The sequence below is a fragment of the Alosa alosa genome, chromosome 23, assembly GCF_017589495.1.
Source record: "Alosa alosa isolate M-15738 ecotype Scorff River chromosome 23, AALO_Geno_1.1, whole genome shotgun sequence".
NCBI classification, from domain to species: Eukaryota; Metazoa; Chordata; class Actinopteri; order Clupeiformes; family Clupeidae; genus Alosa; species Alosa alosa.
In genome coordinates this window covers 15,481,610-15,501,609 of record NC_063211.1, presented here as the reverse complement: position 1 = coordinate 15,501,609, position 20,000 = coordinate 15,481,610, and the positions used below count along the sequence as shown (strand labels likewise).

Below are 20,000 nucleotides of genomic sequence, written 5' to 3'. Positions count from 1 at the left end.
GCACTACCGAACAATATTCATCTAAATAAAATGAATTATTAATTTCAATTCATTCAAAGCTGTGAAACAAGGTGAAGTTATGCATTTTTCACAGCATTAAAATGAGACTGCATGTCCTTTCCTTTGTTCAGGTGAAGGAACATCATTTAGCCAAAGAAAAGATGTTCGTTCTGGAGAGATGAAATGGTCCTCTTAGCTACAGTATGTCTTTGCAATGACTTTCTTCTAAAACCTTCTTTTTGTTCAGCATTTGGCCGACAGTGAGCACACAGTAAAAAATATGAAACATAAGTGAGCCTCACTCAAGCTCTGGAAGCCCCTGTCTTACAATTTACCTTGTGTTCACAGTGTGAAGGGGATATTTAGGATATTTAAAAGGTGACTCACACAAATGAGTGCTGTCATCTTTTGCTCAAACCAATTCAAATAGTTGACTAATTTATTGATGAATAGTTGATTAATTTAATAGCTGGGCAATTCCGTGCAAAACTGTCACATCCATAACGCCAACTAAATACCATGGCATTGCGTTATGGACGTGACAGTTTTGCACGGAATTGCCCAGCTACAATAATTGATTTTTGCAACCCTAGCTGAGATATTTAAAAGGTAAACTCACAGGAATTAGTGCTGTCATCTTTGGTCCCATCCAGACATCCATCAGGGTTCATCTGCAAGTAGTATCCCTGCCTGCAATATAACCTGGTCACAATACCCTTTAGCTGGGGATCTGTAAGATACACACACACACACACACACACACACACACACACACACACACACACATAAACATGGTTAAGGTTGACATGAAAGTTGACAACTGGACTCTTGCCATGCAGCACTATACAGTAGGTGGATAAAGGCACATTTAAGGGGAAATCATTCTACCATCCTTCATGAAAAAAAAAAACAAAACAAAACAAATGACATTTTGCAAATGCAAAAAAACGTGCAAAATATAGCACTGGCTGAATACATATTTTTATTAATGTTCTGGGGCTTCTAGCACAGCTATGCATTTCACAATTGACAAAAAAAATGCAAACAATGTAACAATCATCAAAATACTTGAAATTCAAGTGAGGAGCATTCTGGAAATCTCTAAATGTCACTGCCCTCAAAAACTGTGTTTCTTCTTGAAACTTCTTGAAGCTTCTCCCCCACACAAGCAGACCTGTGCCTGCGCAGAGAAGCAGGAAACAGGGACCTTTTCATCCCTGAAACGCCTAAAAATGTCAGCCCTTTTCTGCGCACGGCCACCCGCCCGCCTGGCAACCCTGCTGATTCACGGCGCCGGCAACTGCTGATGTTCGACATCACTCAAAACATCACAGAGACGTCTGCAGCCACGGCAACCCCTCTCGAGTGCCAGCCCGCCTCTGTTCTCCAATTTCCTGTGTCGGTCTCAAACACAGACCAGCAGCGACCTTGATCAGCTTTGATCGGGTCTGTGTTGCACAGATACAGTGATGTTTATATGTGCACACACACACACACACACGCACGCACGCACGCACACACACACACACACACACACACACACAGCAACAATAACAAAGGCACATACAGACTCACACAAAGAAACACACACATACAAACACAGACACAAATAAGACATATGCTGACATGAAACACACACACACACACACACACACACACACACACACACACACACACACACATACACACACACACATGCACACACACACACACACACACACACACACAGATATACATAATACACATACACTCCCAACAAGTTCATATGCAAACATACAGTAAGTATGCCCATACTCACAAACAGTAGTGGAGGAGAGCTCAAGGCTTTAGATCATAGTGGGGTATCAGGTGAAAAATGAGTGACAGCCAGAGGAAGGAAAACTCTCCATTCCTCCACTGTCGGAAATAACCATGACATTACCCCACCTCTGCCCCGGAGGCACCTGCCATATGGGCTGTCAGATGAAAACAACATGCAGAAAAGTCCAGTGCATTTAGGAGAGACCCAACGTGGCTGGGCTTTTACAGAGCTCACTAGTTATACTATTTATATACAGTATATAGCTGCAATGTTTGGTCCCTGGCCAGTGTTCAGACCCCCTAACACTACCATGCAGGTAAGCTTGTTGCTGCTAGACACTAGAATGTTCTATAGAATGTTCTTCCCAGTCACCATGATGAGAGATGACTCGACAGTAACTAAAGCAACGATGGCCAAAGGGATCAGTTTGGAGCCTCTCTCTGTTTTCCCCTCTAAGAGCGATGCATTCTCTCTCTGCCTGATGCGGACGCTTGTGAATAATGCATCTCTGGGTGTGGTTATGCCTCTATACTGTTACAAAAACCTGCCTCAACACAGATTTAGGATTCTGAGGGAGCATCGTTACATGTGCCTTATCTTTAAAAAAAAAAAAATAAATAAATAAAAATAAAATATATATATATATATATATATATATATATATATATATATATATATATATATATATATATATATATGTATTGTATAACCATGTCAATGCAAAAAATCAATATATATTTCAACCCCTTGTTGTCTTCTGCTTAATGCATGCAATTAAGGATTGGTTGGTTAATAAATATTAGAAACACATAATACATAACAATAACAATATAATGAAATTGAAGGCTTTTCTGCAAGCTGGAGAAGTCTGATACTGTGTGTGTGGTGTGTGGTCGGTGCTGGCAGCTGCAGCAGAGCCCTGAGTCTGTGCTGGAGTAGTGCAGGCAGCTAGCAGCAGCTGAGATATAATGTATGGGAGTTCCCCACAACCCCTGCATCTCCCTGGTGCAGGATTCCCCTCCCTTCCCTACAGCACGCGCAGACACAAGCACACACATACACATACACACACACTGCACACACAAACGCGCGCTGCACACACACACAAACGCGCGCTGCACACACACACACACGCGTGCTGCACACACACACGCGTGCTGCACACACACACACACACGCGCTGCACACACACCACACCCTCACAGAGCACACACAAAAATACACACATGCACACGCACACACTCTCACAGACTCAACACTTTTACACACGGACACACACACACACACACACACACACACACACTCCATTTCCACACACACTCACAGACACCCTGCTCAGACACTCCATCTCTGCCGCCCGTGCCCCACTTTCGGTCAGAAACAGAGGGAGGGTGTCCCCCAGCCCCCGGAGAGTCCACCTCATCCCCGACCATCCCCGGAGAAATGAGGAGAGCAGACAGGACAAACAGATGAGGTGCTATCCCCAGTAATCTGCCCGAGGGAACCAAAGCCGGGGGACGCTTCCAAGCAGGAAAACATGGGCATCACGATCAACCTGTCCTCTCTCCCCTCCTGCTCGAGTTGTTCAGTGAGACTGTTTGATAAACGAAGCTGGCTTAATTGAGAATGTGTCCTCCACCACCATCAGCACGTCTCTAATGAGGCTTTAGTTTGCCGTCATCAGTAAGGAATAAAGCGCTGTGAGTAACCTTCTGCTAAATCAAGATGTTCAATTAAATGTAACATTTCACAGCCCATTAGGCTGAAGGGTGGTAGACTGTGGGCTTGTGTCTTTGACTGTCTACATTCTTTCCCAGCATCGTCGGGAAACGCAGATGTCTCCGGGAGTGATTCCCGGGATTCCAGAATCCGTCGGTTGCTCTGTTGCCATGGAGAGCATGCTGGACCCCTTTCCCCTGTCTGTTACTATGGAGATGCCCCCCCACCCCACCCCACCCTTCCAGGATTTCCCAGGTTCTGCTCTGTAAACAGGGAGCTTTATCAGGAATTCCCGTATCCTGACCGTTACTATGGAGATTTTTTCTGTTCTTTCATACATACCTGCCTTCACACATGCCTTTCAAAGAGCAGTGTGAACACGTTCACTGCATGCATCCCAATACGACGTGCTTGACTTCCAGTTAAGCCTATTCTGTAGTCTACTAAGCAGACCTCATTCTCCTTGTTCAGACTGATACACACCTCTACAAAATACAAATGCAAAATCTCCCCCTCCTGCCAAATGCACGCACATAACTAAACAGCCTAGATTCATCAGTCAGCATTTATCACTGGGGCTTTTTGCATTGCAGCTGCACTACTAAGTACAGTGGTGACTGAGATGGGAGTTAACAGCTGAGGATGTGGATGATAGTGAGATTGCTTGCGTTCTGTCTAACCTCTGTCTGAGATCAGAGTTAACAGATGAGGATGTGGATGATAGTGAAATTGCTTGTGTTCTGTCTAACCTCTGGCTGAGATGTAAGTTAACAGATGAGGATATGGATGATAGTGAGATTCCTTGCGTCCTGTCTAACCTCTGGCTGAGATGTAAGTTACAGTAACAGATGAGGATGTGGATGATAGTAAGATTGATTGCGTCCTGTCTAACCCCTGGCTGAGATGGGAGTTAGGCAGGTCGAGTCGTGTCTGTATTTGCCCTTCAGAAGAATGCCACTGAGGATGTGGCTGGATTTCAAACAGAAGCGTTCCGTCGGAGCTCAGCCGGTCGAGTGGGCGCTGTTTCAAACGGAAAGCTCACCACGCACACACACACACACATGCACACGCACAGACGCACACACACACACGCATATATGCACAAATACATGCACATATGTGCACATATACTTCCAAAAAACATATGCATTCTTTGCATCTCTCACACACACAAACATACACACACACACACACACACACACACACACACACATACCCTTCACAGTCACCATCAAAACTTTCCAAGATAAGAGACAGGATTAAAACTCCACCAGCAGCGTGGAGATTGGCTGCAGTGATAGGGCATGCCGACATCTACGAATCCACAATGTCCTTTCACAAGGCCAGTCCCCATGCTTTCAAACTGCTGCCACAAAACATCAAACAGCAGCAACAACAACAACAAAAACAACAAACAACAAAAACAACAAACAAGCGTAGTTATAACACCCTGTTCATGTCCTTCATGTTCACACTCTTTTCCTTATACCAGCCAGAGCTTCTTAAATCAGGTGAATGGAAAATGAGGTTTGCGTGTGTGTGTGTGTGTGTGTGTGTGTGTGTGTGTGTGTGTGTGTGTGTATGTATGTGTGTGTGTGTGTGTGTGTGTGTGTGTGTGTGTGTGTGTGTGTGTGTGTGTGTGTGTCTGTCTGTGATTCCTTTCTATACTGAGATGTCTGAGACAGTCTGTGGTAAATCTTGCTCATAAACTGTTTCAAATATATCCAAAAAGAGCATTTAAAAAGGGAGTAGTAAAACAGAGAGAGAGAAAGAGAGAGAGAGAGAGAGAGAGAGAGAGAATGGAAGGATGAGAGGAAGAAGAGGAAAAGAGGAGGGTCAAATGATGATGGCGCCTCATAGCAATCAATGGCGCCGATTCAGAGATCTCTCCAACACAAGACACAGATGAAGGTACAACAGAGAGGTTATTGCCAGATCATCACATATGTAGGACCCCCCGCCCCCCAATTCAACCACCCACCCACGCACACACACTTGCATACACACACTCACGCCATCTGCTTTTAAAGGTACACCAAGTTTTTCACCTAGCATAGCTATACAGTACAGACGTAGTCGCTACTGAGAAAAACAGCCATGCAACTTCAAAAACGGCAGCCCGACAAATCTAGTGAGAATCGTGAAACAATACCTTGTCAATAGATATTGGTGATAGTTTTTGCCTGTTGTTAATCCTTCACCTCCACAGCAAAAACATTTTCATTGTGTACAGGTGGGATAAGTCACAAGAAGTTTGCTATTTACAGCAGCGGAGTAGAATCTAAATATATTGCGTGTCAAGAGGGAGCTCTACAGTCGCCAAAAATACCTAAACCTACATAGTATATCTTTAAATGTGATGTGTTGGAGGTGACACTAATTTTCCCAGAACTTAATGCTTAAGACCAGCATTCAGTCCCCCCGGCTTTGACATGTAATTAAATACTTAAATATGACACTCCAATTCCTACATCAATATATGTTTTATATGTAATTAATTAAGGTACTATGGAACTAAATCACTAAACTAAACTAAATCATAATCATCCCAAAGAAATATTAAAAGCTTAGCAAGAAAAGCAACAAAATACGCCTTGACAGGTACTGTAAGTCATGGAGGCTGAACATTCCAGATAAGAGGAATTCAATCCGTCAAATGGTTATTGTCATGCCATTCTGTTTCGAAATGATGTCACATGAATACTCTATAGAATATCTATTATGTTTCAATGCTGTATGTACAGCATTTAAAATATGAATTTTTACCAATCTGTTGATGGGTGCATTATTTTTTATCTGAATATAAAAACTGAAATTATCTGCTGTATACCTCCCAAGGCAATGTAGAGGTTCAGAACACAAAGTGCGAGTCACACAGAACCCTGTGTGTCGTTGTAAAGGCATGGGGTTGAAGTGGATGTGAGTGCCTCTGTGGAGGACTGGTTGACATCACTGCAGGACATATCAGGGGACACAAACGGGGGGTGGGGGGGGGCTGAGCTGCTGAGCTGTGACAGGGTTGAGAGGAATGGGGTAAAGTGGGTAAGGGTGGTGGTGGTGGTGGTGGTGTGTGTGTGTGTGTGTGTGTGCATTTGAGAGCATACTGAGAGAGAGAGAGAGAGAGAGAGAGAGAGAGAGAGAGAGAGAGAGAGAGAGAGAGAGAGAGAGAGGGAATCCTCCACATGTTCAGACACGGCTGAACAAATTAGGACCTTACAGATGATGAGCGTTGATTACACCTCGGGCATCAAACACACACACACACACACACACACACAAACACACACACTCATTCACAGCATTGCCGCATCCCTCAGTGTCTTCCAGCAAAAGACTGAACAGGTGTGAAACCTGCTTAACCATCCCTGGACCATTAAAGACATTACGAGCTGCCATCTCCTCTCCAGTAGCCCATCCTATCTTTCAAACATCAGGTCAAGCCCCATTAGCTATGGAACAGTATAGATGCATTGCCATTTAAGAGGCTTCTACCCCCCCCTCCATATACTTCACAAGCTCCCTGTCACCAGCACTAACAAAATGGCCGTCATGAGCAGCGCCAGGGCTCGCCACTGACTCTCCATCATAATAACACATGTCGCCGCGAAGGCCTGTGACACCAGCCACGTCCACACAGCGCAGTAAGTCATCCCCAGACCTCTCTGCCTGATAGATGAGGTGTGTGTGCATGTGTGTGTGTGTGTGCGTGTTTGTGTGATTATGTGTGTGTGTGTGTGTGTGTGTGTGTGTGTGTGTGTGTGTGTGTGTGTTGTGTGTGTGTGATTATGTGTGTGTGTGTGTGTGTGTGTGTGTGTGTCATCACACACACATAATCACACACACACACACACACACAGAATTGCACGCCCACACAACCCCACACACACCTTACACATTGAGGCTTCAGAATGAACCTCCTATCTTTCCTTTCGGTTCCTCAAAACTATCGTGCAAATGACATCTTGAAATGCAAACAAGCAGCTGTCGAAAAGACTGTCAATCCTCGTCGATTGGCAATGGCCTTTCAACATTCTCATTTGGGGCTTAACCCCCCTAAGAGTGCAACCCTAGAGGGGCCTCAGTCCTCAATCCTTCATACACTCTGTGCTGGATCATACATTAAGCATGCACACCTGATCTAGAGAGGGTCATGCCTTACGTAACTCTGTCTTCTGCTGTTCACTGATAGAAAAGAGTAATGCTACCCTGTCTTTTCTTGTATGCTGTTTAAGATTAATCATATTATGTATAAGATATTTGCTTTTTTAAACACAGAAGACTTCTTAGACTCCTTACAGATACACTATCAGTATTTACTAACCATGACTCATGTGTATGTCTTAATTAAGGCTTTTATTGTTATCTACCTACATTTCATATCTCATCCATTTTGGTGTCATTGTTTTCGCTGCAGGTGTGTTTTTTGTTTTGTTTGTTTAGGGAACTACAATCTATTCAAAATTGTTAATACAGTCCATCCAAGTATTCCCTTTACGTCTGCATAGTGTATCAATAATCAGTTAATCTATAGTCTCTAATTTAGAATGCAGAGAGGTTTACCATTGAATGCACCCTCTACTGGGATACATACTGGTTTGTATGGACTAAATCCAGCCTCTGTGAGTTACTGAAGGTAATGATAAAGCACATACTCACCACCCTTTGTGCAAATAGGGTTTTCACTACATTATCTTCTACATACAGCATAACACAGGCAGCTTACCCTTTGTAAATAAACTCTCAGTTAACCTAATATGTTATAATGTGGAAATGTCCATTATGACATGTAGCTTTTCTAGATTAATCTAAAATGTTCTGAACAGTTCAGATTTTGACCAAAATTGACACATAGGGTTGACACTGAATAAATGAAAGGCTAAATGTGTGACCAATATTATAGTAAACTAGATGACATCGAGCTAAAATTAATTTGAACTGGCTTTAGTTTAGTCACAAAACTGCTATGTTTTTTCCCTATACCCACATACACCTTCATCTCTTCATCTCCATGGTCTCATGATCTCATCATTTCCCCAGTCTTGCTTGCTGTACATGTAAACTGAAGCTAAGATTATCAGGGAACTGAAGTTATCGGAGATTATTTGGAGTAACTGTATAGATGCTCTCAAATGTCCCTGACTGGGAGCAGAACGCAGGTAAAGGCACATGGTGTTACAGAAGAACCACTTGTTTAGTATCAATTTACAGGTTCCATACATCACGGCAACAAGATGCCCCCTCCACATGCACTTACACGCACAGGGTGCACAGTCATAGGCACAGGTATGCATGTGTACACACAGAGAGAGAGAGAGAGAGAGAGAGAGAGAGATATAGAGAGAGAGATGACAAATTTAGGAATATCAATATCTGCACACATGCACGATTTAATAAAGGAAAAATAGACAAAATACTTGATGTCCCTGTAACACGGTCATTTGATTTTGCAAAAAACTTCTCACGCGTGCTGATATTGGCATATCTAACCAAAATGTCGAGAAAAATGGAATAGAGAGATGACTGTCGATTAAGTGTTACTAATTGCTGTCGTCTAAAATAACTGGACGTGTTTGAGTGTTGCAAGTTCTACGCTGGCGATTATTAGATTTAACGTTAACATGTATGCAAGATGCAACGTGACAGTGCGCTTCAAGTAATTGCCCACACCTTGTCTCCGTAGTCGTCTCTTTTTGAGGCCGAAGATTCGCACTTTAGAGAAGATGTCGACGAGGTTCCCGTTGCACAAGCCCTTGTTTTTACTGGGGCTTTTCCTTCGTCTGTGAGTCGGCGGACGGTGTAAGTGTTGCTCCCGAGCCTGTCTCTTCTGCCGGATCAAACCGCTGGCAATCGCCGCTGCCATGACGAAAAACACCAAAACCACAAAACGCGAAGCCCGTGCACCTCCTGGCACGAAGCGCAGACGACAAAACAACCGCTTTTGTTCCAAACCTGCCTAATGCCCCATCACCCCGGCTATAATGTCTCTTCGTCAATCAGCAACAAAAAACGAAGTCCAAAAACACATTCTGAATATATTTTAGGGTGCACGCTTTCAAAAATGTTTTTAACAACCGTCCACATAACCTGCGCTGCTTTCGGCAAATGTCAGAGATCTCCCGAGGAACACATGTTTTGCATAACATATGTTTTGCGAAGTGACATTTCAGAAGTCCATTCATACCTTACCATGCTGTTTAGTTGCAGTAAAGTAGGTGACATTTGACGAATTATAACCATAAGACCGCTACATTCCTATGAAATAAGATATATCCGTTAGCATTTTATTTTTCTCTCCACTTGTCGCCGGCTCCTGTGTCGTTTACGCTGTGGGCAGCCTATGGACAACAACTTCAAGCCACGCGCATTGGAGTCAGACGCTCGAGCAGCCTGATATATTTTTACGGTATTGTTCCCCGTGAAGGACGCGAGACGGTCTCCCGGGTGTGGCTTTGTGCTGACAAGATCCCCACTCACAGATTCACCAAGTTCCGTGCGCAATCGGCGACACTTTCCCAGATGCTGTAAGGCAAGCCTACAATTTGTGTTGTCCAATAACAGTCGGACAAAAAATGTACACCTTCACAGGAGCAACAAGTCATTTAGCCTCCGGCAACCATCCATGTTTTTTCGGTTTCCACTTCTAAAACTTCGCTGCTACGTTAAGAAAACAGAGTGTTTGCGCAACTGGCAAATGAAAAACACCCATAGACGTAGGTGTATCCTCTGATCTGAATTAAAAAGCGTACACATCCTAGCTGTTAAGGCGGTAAACATCCGAGGGTCGACTTTAGTAAATTACGTCCTCGTGCGCGTAAGACATAGGCCATGTACAAACTTAGGATACTTGCAGGAGGAGCTTACAGAACGAATTGAGGTAATTTTGAGACCCAGCGCGCCTAAGGGAACGGACTGCAGCTTTTAGTGACTATCTTTAGCTACGTCGCAAATTAATAATCCAATCTTAGTCCGATTTGCATCGAGTAAATAATAACAATTTATCCTGGAGGTCTGTGCTGCAAGAGTTACGAAACATGATTTGGGGGAAGATAGGATTGGATAACACACGAAGACGACAACAGAACTCATGTAGGTGATAATGACAAGACAATGTAAAAAAAAAAAACGTGTGTATAATATTCTGACGTTATCACCATTTAACGGATCAAAGGAGTAAGAGCGAGCTGACCTAAAGATAAATTGAACGGGTATTATCAGTCTAAACATGCATTTTGCCAAGACGTTTTGCAATGTTTGAAACGAGAACAAAATATTGAATTTAAGACACCCTAGGCCTAGTTAAAGGTAAGGTGAAAAATTAGGAAGGGACAACAGCGATAAAAGTATGCTCTTTCAGGACCATGGAGAGCACCCATTTTAGGAACTCTGATCAACCCTGGATTAAGGCATTTTCCATTCTTATCGTTCCATTACATACATTTCATACACATGTGTCATGCATGAAACCCAAGTCAATGAGTCATACACACCGCTTTAGTGTATAAAAATAATTTTAATACAAATATATATGTTTTTTTTTTAATAATTCAATTTTAACGTATGCTATAAGAACACTTAATACTTTTATATTAAGACTCAAGAGAGCCATCTACCGGTTTGCCTTGCAACACCCACAACCCCCCCCCCTCTCTCTCTCACACTCACACACACACACTTTAATATTACTCCCTTGCCATGCAGAGGTGAGGACATATTTTTAGTACAAGCATATGGTCGTGTTTCGTCTAAGGGCCACCAGGGGTTGTCACTTATATGATCTTGAGGATTATTTTGAGAGCTTGTAGTCTGCACTTTTCTGTAGTCCTATTGTCTGTGGACGGATGTTGTGATTCTTACACATCTTACCGTCTTTTCCTCAAAGTGATGTTTCAAGTGTTACTAAAGACAAGTTCTGTTAAACCAGCATACTATCTCTAAAGTACGAATGATCTATCTGATCTATGTCGCACTAAACACAAACACAATAACATAATTTTAACTGTCCATCCCATTCCTTGAATTTCCCCTTGGGGATCAATAAAGTATCTATCTATCTATCTATCTATCTATCTATCTATCTATCTATCTATCATTACCTCATCAGTGGGTTTCAGCACCATGGACAGCGTGCAGCCAAAAGCACCTTTATTTGGGTTGCAGGGATCATTCAGTTTGCAAGGAAATAAACCATTAAAATGTTACACTTAACAGGCAAATTAAAACAAACAAACAAACAAACAAACACGCACACACACACACACACACACACACACACACACACACACACAATCCACAGTCAACACACATCTCATAAATTTGACAAATAATAATAATGATTGTTATTACAATTTCTATGCATTTTAACTCTAAATAGCAATTATTAACGGCAACTGACTGTGCATTGTAAACACAAAGGTAAGTAAGTGTGGGTAAGGGTAAGTAAATAAGTATGTTTCCTTGCAGTCCACAAGAGGGCGACGGAGAGCCAAAAGTCGTTGCATTTCACAAAACTACAGTGTGTGGGCTATCAAGAGAGCCATTTCCACACTACACAACCTGATCAATATGAATCTGTCTATCCGAACAGTGTCGTAGTCTGAATAATATTTGAGAAAAGTAAACTTTGGTAACTGTTAGTGGTACAGTGTAAAAACATTAGACAACATGAAGACTAAATTCCAAGCAGATATATCACATTATTTTTCTTTTCAATAGCAATGCTCAAACATAATTTTACTCGAGCTCTATGAACTTATGTATACAAAACCATGATACAAATGATGATACGCACTTTGTATCAGTCATTTGATGTTGTCACAGGCTTTATCACAGACATGTGTATATGTTGACAAACACTACAGCCCTGCAGCTTTGTTGCAGAAAACTACTAACTGTTTTTATCACACATGAAAACGCACAATTAGATCAAACTGCTCTAATTCCTCTGATAATGATGGAGATGGACCTTGTTGTGTCTATGCATCCATTACAATGCAAAGACAACACAGAGGATTGTTTATCTATTATGGAAAGAGGGGCAGACATAACAGCTGTCTCCCACTCCAGCTCCTCCATGTGGTCAGCTGTAGGACTGCTACACCAGTATGGGCAAAGAGATGCTGTGCCCAAACTCACTAAACTTTAGGTCACACACATACCCTTTTCAAAAGCTTTATATTTTTCGCCTGGAGTGCATTAGTTTAGTTTTTTTGTTTTCTTTTGGAGGCCTATCTGAGCTAGCCTGGAAAAAAATCGAACTCATTCACAAAGTGAATACAGTCTTGTGACTGATTGGGGTTCATTTCTAACACTTGTAATGCGACAGGCATATCATCAGTAAGGAAACAATGTATGTGGGTCTACCTTAGCTGTAAATACATTTCTGCATTTTTTTCAACTGCATTTTTTTTTGATGTGTGCAGATACTATTTATCACAAAACGTTTAGGTTTCGTCTTCCCCTCACGTCGCTGATCGGCCTGAAATTGTTATAGTCTGAGGGAATTATTGAATTAATTATTGAATAGTGAATTATCATGTCCCAGACTACTATCTCCATGAAAGGAGATCTAGGATGGGCGGGTCCAGACTATGTCTAAGTACCCTGCACTTTAACAAGTGCACAACAACATTAGCATTTTCCTGACCCTCACCCTGGAGACATTCCCTGTTTTCCTTTTTATTGTTCACAAACTATATGTGGGTTTATATATACAGTTAGGCTCATAGGTTTTTGAACCCATGCTAAAGTTGACTTAATGCCTTAAGTAAAAAAATGAGGAAATATCCAATCTTTAAGGACACTAATGTTCTTTGTGAATGAATAATGTATCGTAAATAAATACATGTTCTTCCTTAAAATACAGGGGTCATAAGTATTCACACCCCTATGTTAAATTCCCATAGAGGCAGGCAGATTTTTATTTTTAAAGGCCACTTATTTCATGGATCCAGGACACTATGCATCCTGATAAAGTTCCCTTGGCCTTTGGAATTAAAATAGCCCCACATCATCACATACCCTTCACCATACTTAGAGATTGGCATGGTGTTATTTCAGTTAGCCCATTAGCTGGTTTGATGCTCATTGAGTTTAATGCAAATCAAACCAGCTAATAGGCTAACTGAAATAACACCAATAACACCAATTTCCAAAAGATGATTTTATATTCCTCGTTTTAGTAAACTTTAGCATGGGTTCAAAAACGTATGAGCCTAACTGTATAATATACAGAGAAGCATTCGGGACGCCATGTTGATAATTATCAGCCCTTCTAGTAACATGAAACAGAGAGGGGGGGACAGCAAGAGGAGAGGGCAATTACATAACTAATCCATTTCCGTGCTGTCAATAAGGTTTCATAGTATGGATCCTGAGCACTGGCCCCTGACTGTTTCCAAACAGCAACCCGGAGTGTTCACATGTGTGTGTGGCTCAACACGTGAAATACACACACACACACACACACACATGCACACACACACACACACACACACACACACACACACACACACACACACACACACACACACACACACACAAAGAACAAGTTGGGACACACACATACATGCACAGACTAACACACACACACACACACACACACACACAAACACAAGCACACGAACACAGAGACACACACACACACACACACACACACACACACACACACACACACACACACACACACACACAAACACACACACACACACACACAGAAACACACACACAACCACACACAGAAACATACACACACACACTGGTTTGAAGTTCAGTTTGCTGTCAGGCTTTGTGAACTGCTAGTTAAGAGATGAGAGTAGATAAGAGCATGGGCAGACCACCAGTATGTGATGTGACAACAAATGCTCAGCAGGTTAGGACATTGTTTGGAGAAGTGGGCCAGGAAAATGCCTTGTTCATGCTGGATCTTAATCAGACTAGACTTAAAGTGAAAGTCGGGCAATTTTTCGCATAGATCTCTGTTTCTCGAGGTCACCGAATACTGTCGGTACAGAAAAAAACCCTAAATGTTAGGTTAGGTAGCACGTTTTTTTTTTTTTTTTTTGTACCGACAGTAGGCTACTAGGAGACTTTGATGTAAAAATTGCTGGAATATTCTATTGTATAGGAATATTCCTATACTAGGCTAGACTTAATGGGGCTCGATGGTGTTTTAAGCCCCCACCGTCAACTTCAAGGCAGTGCTGCGACCATCAACTTCAATGCACCTTACCTTAACCTTAACCTTAACCTTAACCTTAACTCTAACCCTAACCCTCGCCTAACCCCAGTGCCTTCCATGCAGCGCTGCCTGGAAGACAACGTTGGTGGCTTAAAACACCATAAAAGCTTAATGGGTGTGAGCCTCTGCCTCTGGACTCTCTCCCTCCACTCCCCAAATGTGGTCATTGTGATAAACAGTTCACAAGAAAAATGAACTTTGAGTTTACATCAAATTTAATTATACTGCATTTCGTTGTCTCTGTACTTGCACTCTGCAAAATGACAATCAAGTTGAATCTAATCTAATCTAATCTAATTTGTATTTTAACTGTGTCCATCACAACACTCATTCTGTTCGGTTGCGTAGTTCACAAACTCTTCACTCGCCACAGGCCTACATCAAAATAAACCGTAGAACGTACAGAATCAAATGGTATAATGTGTTCATCTGTACAGTTAGGAGTTCGAGTAATTCGGTTTTGGGCTGATATTACACACCAAAATAATGAGTTTGTTTTCCATATCAATGATTCAAAAGTTGGTCAAAGCATGGACATGGAAAAATATATATTCTCCTGGCATGCTTTCTATGCAATATATTACTATATATGTTACTAAGCCCTGAATATCTACTATGACTTATTATTTCCCTGCTAAGAACTTTGGTGTGCTCCTGAACCCTGACTTGAATCTAGAACCACATGTCTGCTCTGCCACCAAAAATGTTTTTACCATCTCAGAAATATTGCAAAAGTACACCTTTTCATTTCCTATGCAAATACTGAGAAACTGGTTCACACTTTTATTACCAGCAGGCTTGACTATTGCAATGTTATTGTTTCTGGTCTACATTTAGTCAGAAGATGCTTTTATCTAAATAGATCATACAAAATGCTGCGGCACATGTTTTGACCAGGACAAGTAAGAGAGCCTGAATCACACCAGTTTGTAAGTCCCTTTGTCGGTTGCCTTTTGGTTTAGAATTGATTTTAAGATTATTTTATTAGTTTTCAAATATCTCAACGGTCTAGCACCCCAATACTTGTTAGACATGCTTTTACCATACACTTCCTCAAGACCACTCAGGCCACCCAGTACTGTTTTTTTCTAATCATTCCAGAGGTGAGACATTCCAGTGTTTATGGCCCCTGTCTCTGGAACAGCCTATCACAGAAGCTGAGAATGGCAGTCAGTAAATACTTTTAAAAATGTACCTTTTTAGTCTATCTTTCCCCTAACCTTTTATCTATTTTCTTATATTTGTCCATTTTTATTCATGTACCATTTTATTTATTTTACCCTTTTCTTTGGCCATTCTACCATTATTTAATTTAATGGTTTACTGTATTTATGATCATTTCTCTGAAGAGCCCGACTGGTCACTTTTATCTGTCATTTCTTTTTCACTGATGTATACTGTCCAGCACTTTGTTTTTTGCAAATTTGCACAAAAGGCGCTATATAAATAAAATTGGATGGATTGATTGATTTATCTCTATCTCTCATGTACAGGTAAATCTGACTGTATGGTTGCCTTTCATAGCATAACAGGCAACAGGATCAGGTAATTCATGTTTCTTTTATTTTCAAAGCAATTGAGGATTGGATCAACCTGATCCAGATAAAACCTTTTCAGGATTACAAATCTTGATTACCTGTGTTTCAAAATGGAACTATATCACAATCTAGCCTGGTGGCTACAGTAGGTCAGGAACAACAATTAGAAGAGGTGGCCTGAGGTAGCTTTGATTGTGTTATCTAAAGAGACTGAAAACACCACAATAAAACAATACAAATATCCCCTTCCATTATCAGACCCCTCATCTTATCCACGACAAATAAATAAATACAAACAGTCATACTTCATCTCCTATTACTGTAACATTTTGTGCCTGAAATCCACCCTTCTGTTGGGATCAGGGTAATCCAAATTTTTTGGATCAAATTTATACCAATCCAACTCAAAAGTTTTGAACAACACAAAGTGAAGGTTTTATCCAGATCAAAACCAAGATTAGATTACGTGATTACGTAGTACTCTGGACGGTCATAACTTTGCCTGTCACAACTTTGTCATTTCTCTGGAGTGCCACTGTTGTGACTGACCGATCAAGCAATGACTGTCCCTAGTGAATACATGAGTATCTAGGTCCAGGGTAACGCTGTAATGTACTATGACTGTCTCATGGATATGTGAATATCAGGCATATCTAGCACAGGATAATAATGTACTATGAGATCAGTGTATTGAATCTACTTGTATTGAAACAGAATACTCTAGGTTATTTTTTTCTGAATTTGTCAAATTGGATTTCACTCCGTATAATCTGATTGTTTGTTTTTGCATGTAATTGCACTGACTGTCTCATGGATATGTGATTATGTAGGCCCAGGGTAACAATGTGCTTTGTTATGTAGTAATGTAATGTAATAACCTTGACCTCATATCCAGAAAGCATATTACTGGCATGGCAATCAGTACACATCCCATACTGTAGTGACCAGGCGCGCCTGCAGGTGTACGGCCGTACGCACTGTGCGTACCATCAGGCTAATCAGCAAGAGAGAATTTCCCCTGTGTGTGTGTGTGTGTGTGTGTGTGTGTGTATTCACACCAAATTGGCCTACCATAATTTCCCAACTCTGCACAATATCCCATTAACTGCATGACAGTAGGCTACATGTATTTAAAATTTTCTGTAAAGTAAAGTTTGGTAGGTGGTGCGCGTACCTTAGCATTCATTCATGCAGGCTCCCCTGGTAGTGACAGCCTCTGTCTCAGAGACCTTATGAGGGACTTCAATCTCAAGTCTTGAGTGTAGTAGTCCCTTAGTGTGATCTATTGTCTACTCTGCACAGTGCTTAGTAAGTAAGTAAGCAAGTAAGCCCTTATTTATATAGCGCTATTTCTATGAGGGCAACCCAAAACACCCCACATACAAACATTAAGACATAAAACAAACAAATTAACAAAATAATATTGAACATAATAATAATAATAATAATAATAATAATAATAATAATAAATGCCCAAGGGGCAAATTGTGAGCTGCACACAGCATGGTGTAATTGAATAGACCACCCCGGTAGCCCTTCTGGCCTTCCTCATACCTGAGTATGAGTGTGTCAGTCTCTGGGGAATGGCAAGGCAAACACTTGACTAGTGCATCAGTTATCCACTTCCAGGCCAATGGAGGGTGAGAAGAGCTTTCACATTACAATCATGCAAATAAAATTTGTATTAAGACTTGATACATCTGCCTTTAATAATGTAGGACGTTACAGTCACCAGGGGAGTCCTTCCTATCTATCACTGGTGGGAGGAGAGGGAGAGGATAGGGAGATAGGGAGAAGGTGAGCGAGAGAGAGATAAAGAGAGAGAAGGTGAGACAGACAGAAAGAGAAAGGGAAGAGAGGATGGATGGAGGGGAAGAGGGGTGATGCTGTAATGACTGATAGAGAGACAATCATTTTGGAACCATTCAAGAGAGAAGGTGAGCGAGAGACAGGAGAGATATATAAAAGGAGGGGATATTAAGACATAGATATAGAGAGGGAGATAGAGAATATATATAGAAATAAACGAGTGAAGCGAGAGGAAAGAGAGAAGAAAGAGAGAGAAGGGGTATCATAAGGCAAAAAAGGCAGAAACAGAGAGAACAGGAAATAAAAACAAAAAGAAAAATGAGAGAAAAAAAAATAAAGGGAAGAAAGAGAAGGAGAGAATGTCAGAGAAAAGAAGGGGTGGGAGCAGAGAGAGAGATAGAGACACCACACAGAGAGAGAGAGAGAGAGAGAGAGAAAGAGGCTGCAGATAGAGCGGGAGAAACACGATGGAAAAAACAAAATGAAAAAAGGATAAGTAGCTGTGCATGACTGATGAATGAAGAGGAGAGAGTCACTGTATCATGTCGGAGTCGATGGCAACACCAGCAACTAGGTCATGAGAGAGAGAAAGAGAGAGAGAGAGAGAGAGAGAGAGAGAGAGAAAGAGAGGGGGCAGAGAGAGAGAGATAGAGAGAGAGAGAGAGAGAAAGAGCTTTACAGAGGATGAAGGGGGAGTGGTAGAGAAAAGTGAAGACAGGGACGATGGGTATGTAGGGAAAGAAGCATAGAGGAAGAAGAGAGAGAGAGTATGGAGGGGAATTAGACTGAAAATAGCAGGCAGTGATGCTGGTGCTTTGAAGAGCACCCCCTGCAGGCAATGCGGGGAACAGCAGTAGGCTGGGCTCTCTGCACCAGGCCGTGACGTGGCTCCATGGAGATGCAGCTTCAGAATTCAAATCAGCCAACGGCTGCCTACACGCGGCAGCAAGTGTTGCTCACACACAAGTACATTAACTCATGCTAAAAATATGAATGCAGACCAACCTCAAACAATGAAATAGTCTTTTATAGATAGATAGATAGATAGATAGATAGATAGATAGATGAAGTGAGGACTTCATTCACTAACCCCTACAGTGGGATATCAGTATAGTACCCAGACACTATAACTATTGGGACTCTTTGTATTTCAACATTAACTACAAACATGCTGGAGAGTAACTGACTGCTAGATATACCTGGCCTTAATGAGTTTCAGATTCAGAGGAGATCCGTTCCAACACCAGTTGCTCTAATGTGTGTGTGTGTGTGTGTGTGTGTGTGTGTGTGTGTGTGTGTATGTGTGTGTGGAGGGTCTTACTGGTCAGTCAATTCCATCCACCTGCATGTCATTTCCAGCCAATCTCTTCAAATTTGGCTACATGGGGCACCGTCACACACACACACACACACACACACACATACACACACACATACATACATACATACACACGCACGCACGCACGCACGCACGCACGCACGCACACACACACACACACACACACACACACACACACACACACACATATACATACACACGCACGCACGCACGCACGCACGCACACGCACACACATACACACACACACACACACACACACACACAGTAGAGCAACTGGTGTGACACATCATCCACCCTGCTGGGAAATGGAAATGGAAATGGAGAGGGGAGACAGAGCCCTGTGTTCCCCAGGGGATGAGTCACCCTGCGTGGGCTTTTGTCTGTCTGGCCCTGCCTCTCCATGGCCTTTCCCTGGGTCTCCCCCTCCTCTCCTCCTCCCATCCTGCCGTCGCATGTGGGCGTGAGGGATCACCACCAGCCCCCGCTCCGTCAGGGAGGGGCCAGAGCACCCCGTCTGCATGCAGATATGCTGACTCACCCCCCACCAAACACACACA

General features: G+C 42.1%; 1 protein-coding gene across 2 annotated transcripts in view; it reads right to left on the bottom strand.

Annotated features, from left to right (window-relative positions):
* The window catches only part of LOC125288840 (fibroblast growth factor 14), a 77,101-nt gene that overhangs the window by 14,578 nt on the left and 42,523 nt on the right, over window positions 1-20,000 (bottom strand). The window contains exons 1-2 of one of the 2 annotated variants that reach the window (XM_048235515.1): window positions 9,188-10,255; window positions 620-730 (exon numbers count right to left, since the gene is read on the bottom strand). In XM_048235515.1, the coding sequence (XP_048091472.1) occupies window positions 620-730; window positions 9,188-9,380 (304 nt within the window). In that variant the 5' untranslated portion in view covers window positions 9,381-10,255. Of the gene's footprint in view, window positions 1-619; window positions 731-9,187; window positions 10,256-20,000 lie in introns of those variants that run through there. The other variant, XM_048235514.1, reaches the window with a different exon arrangement.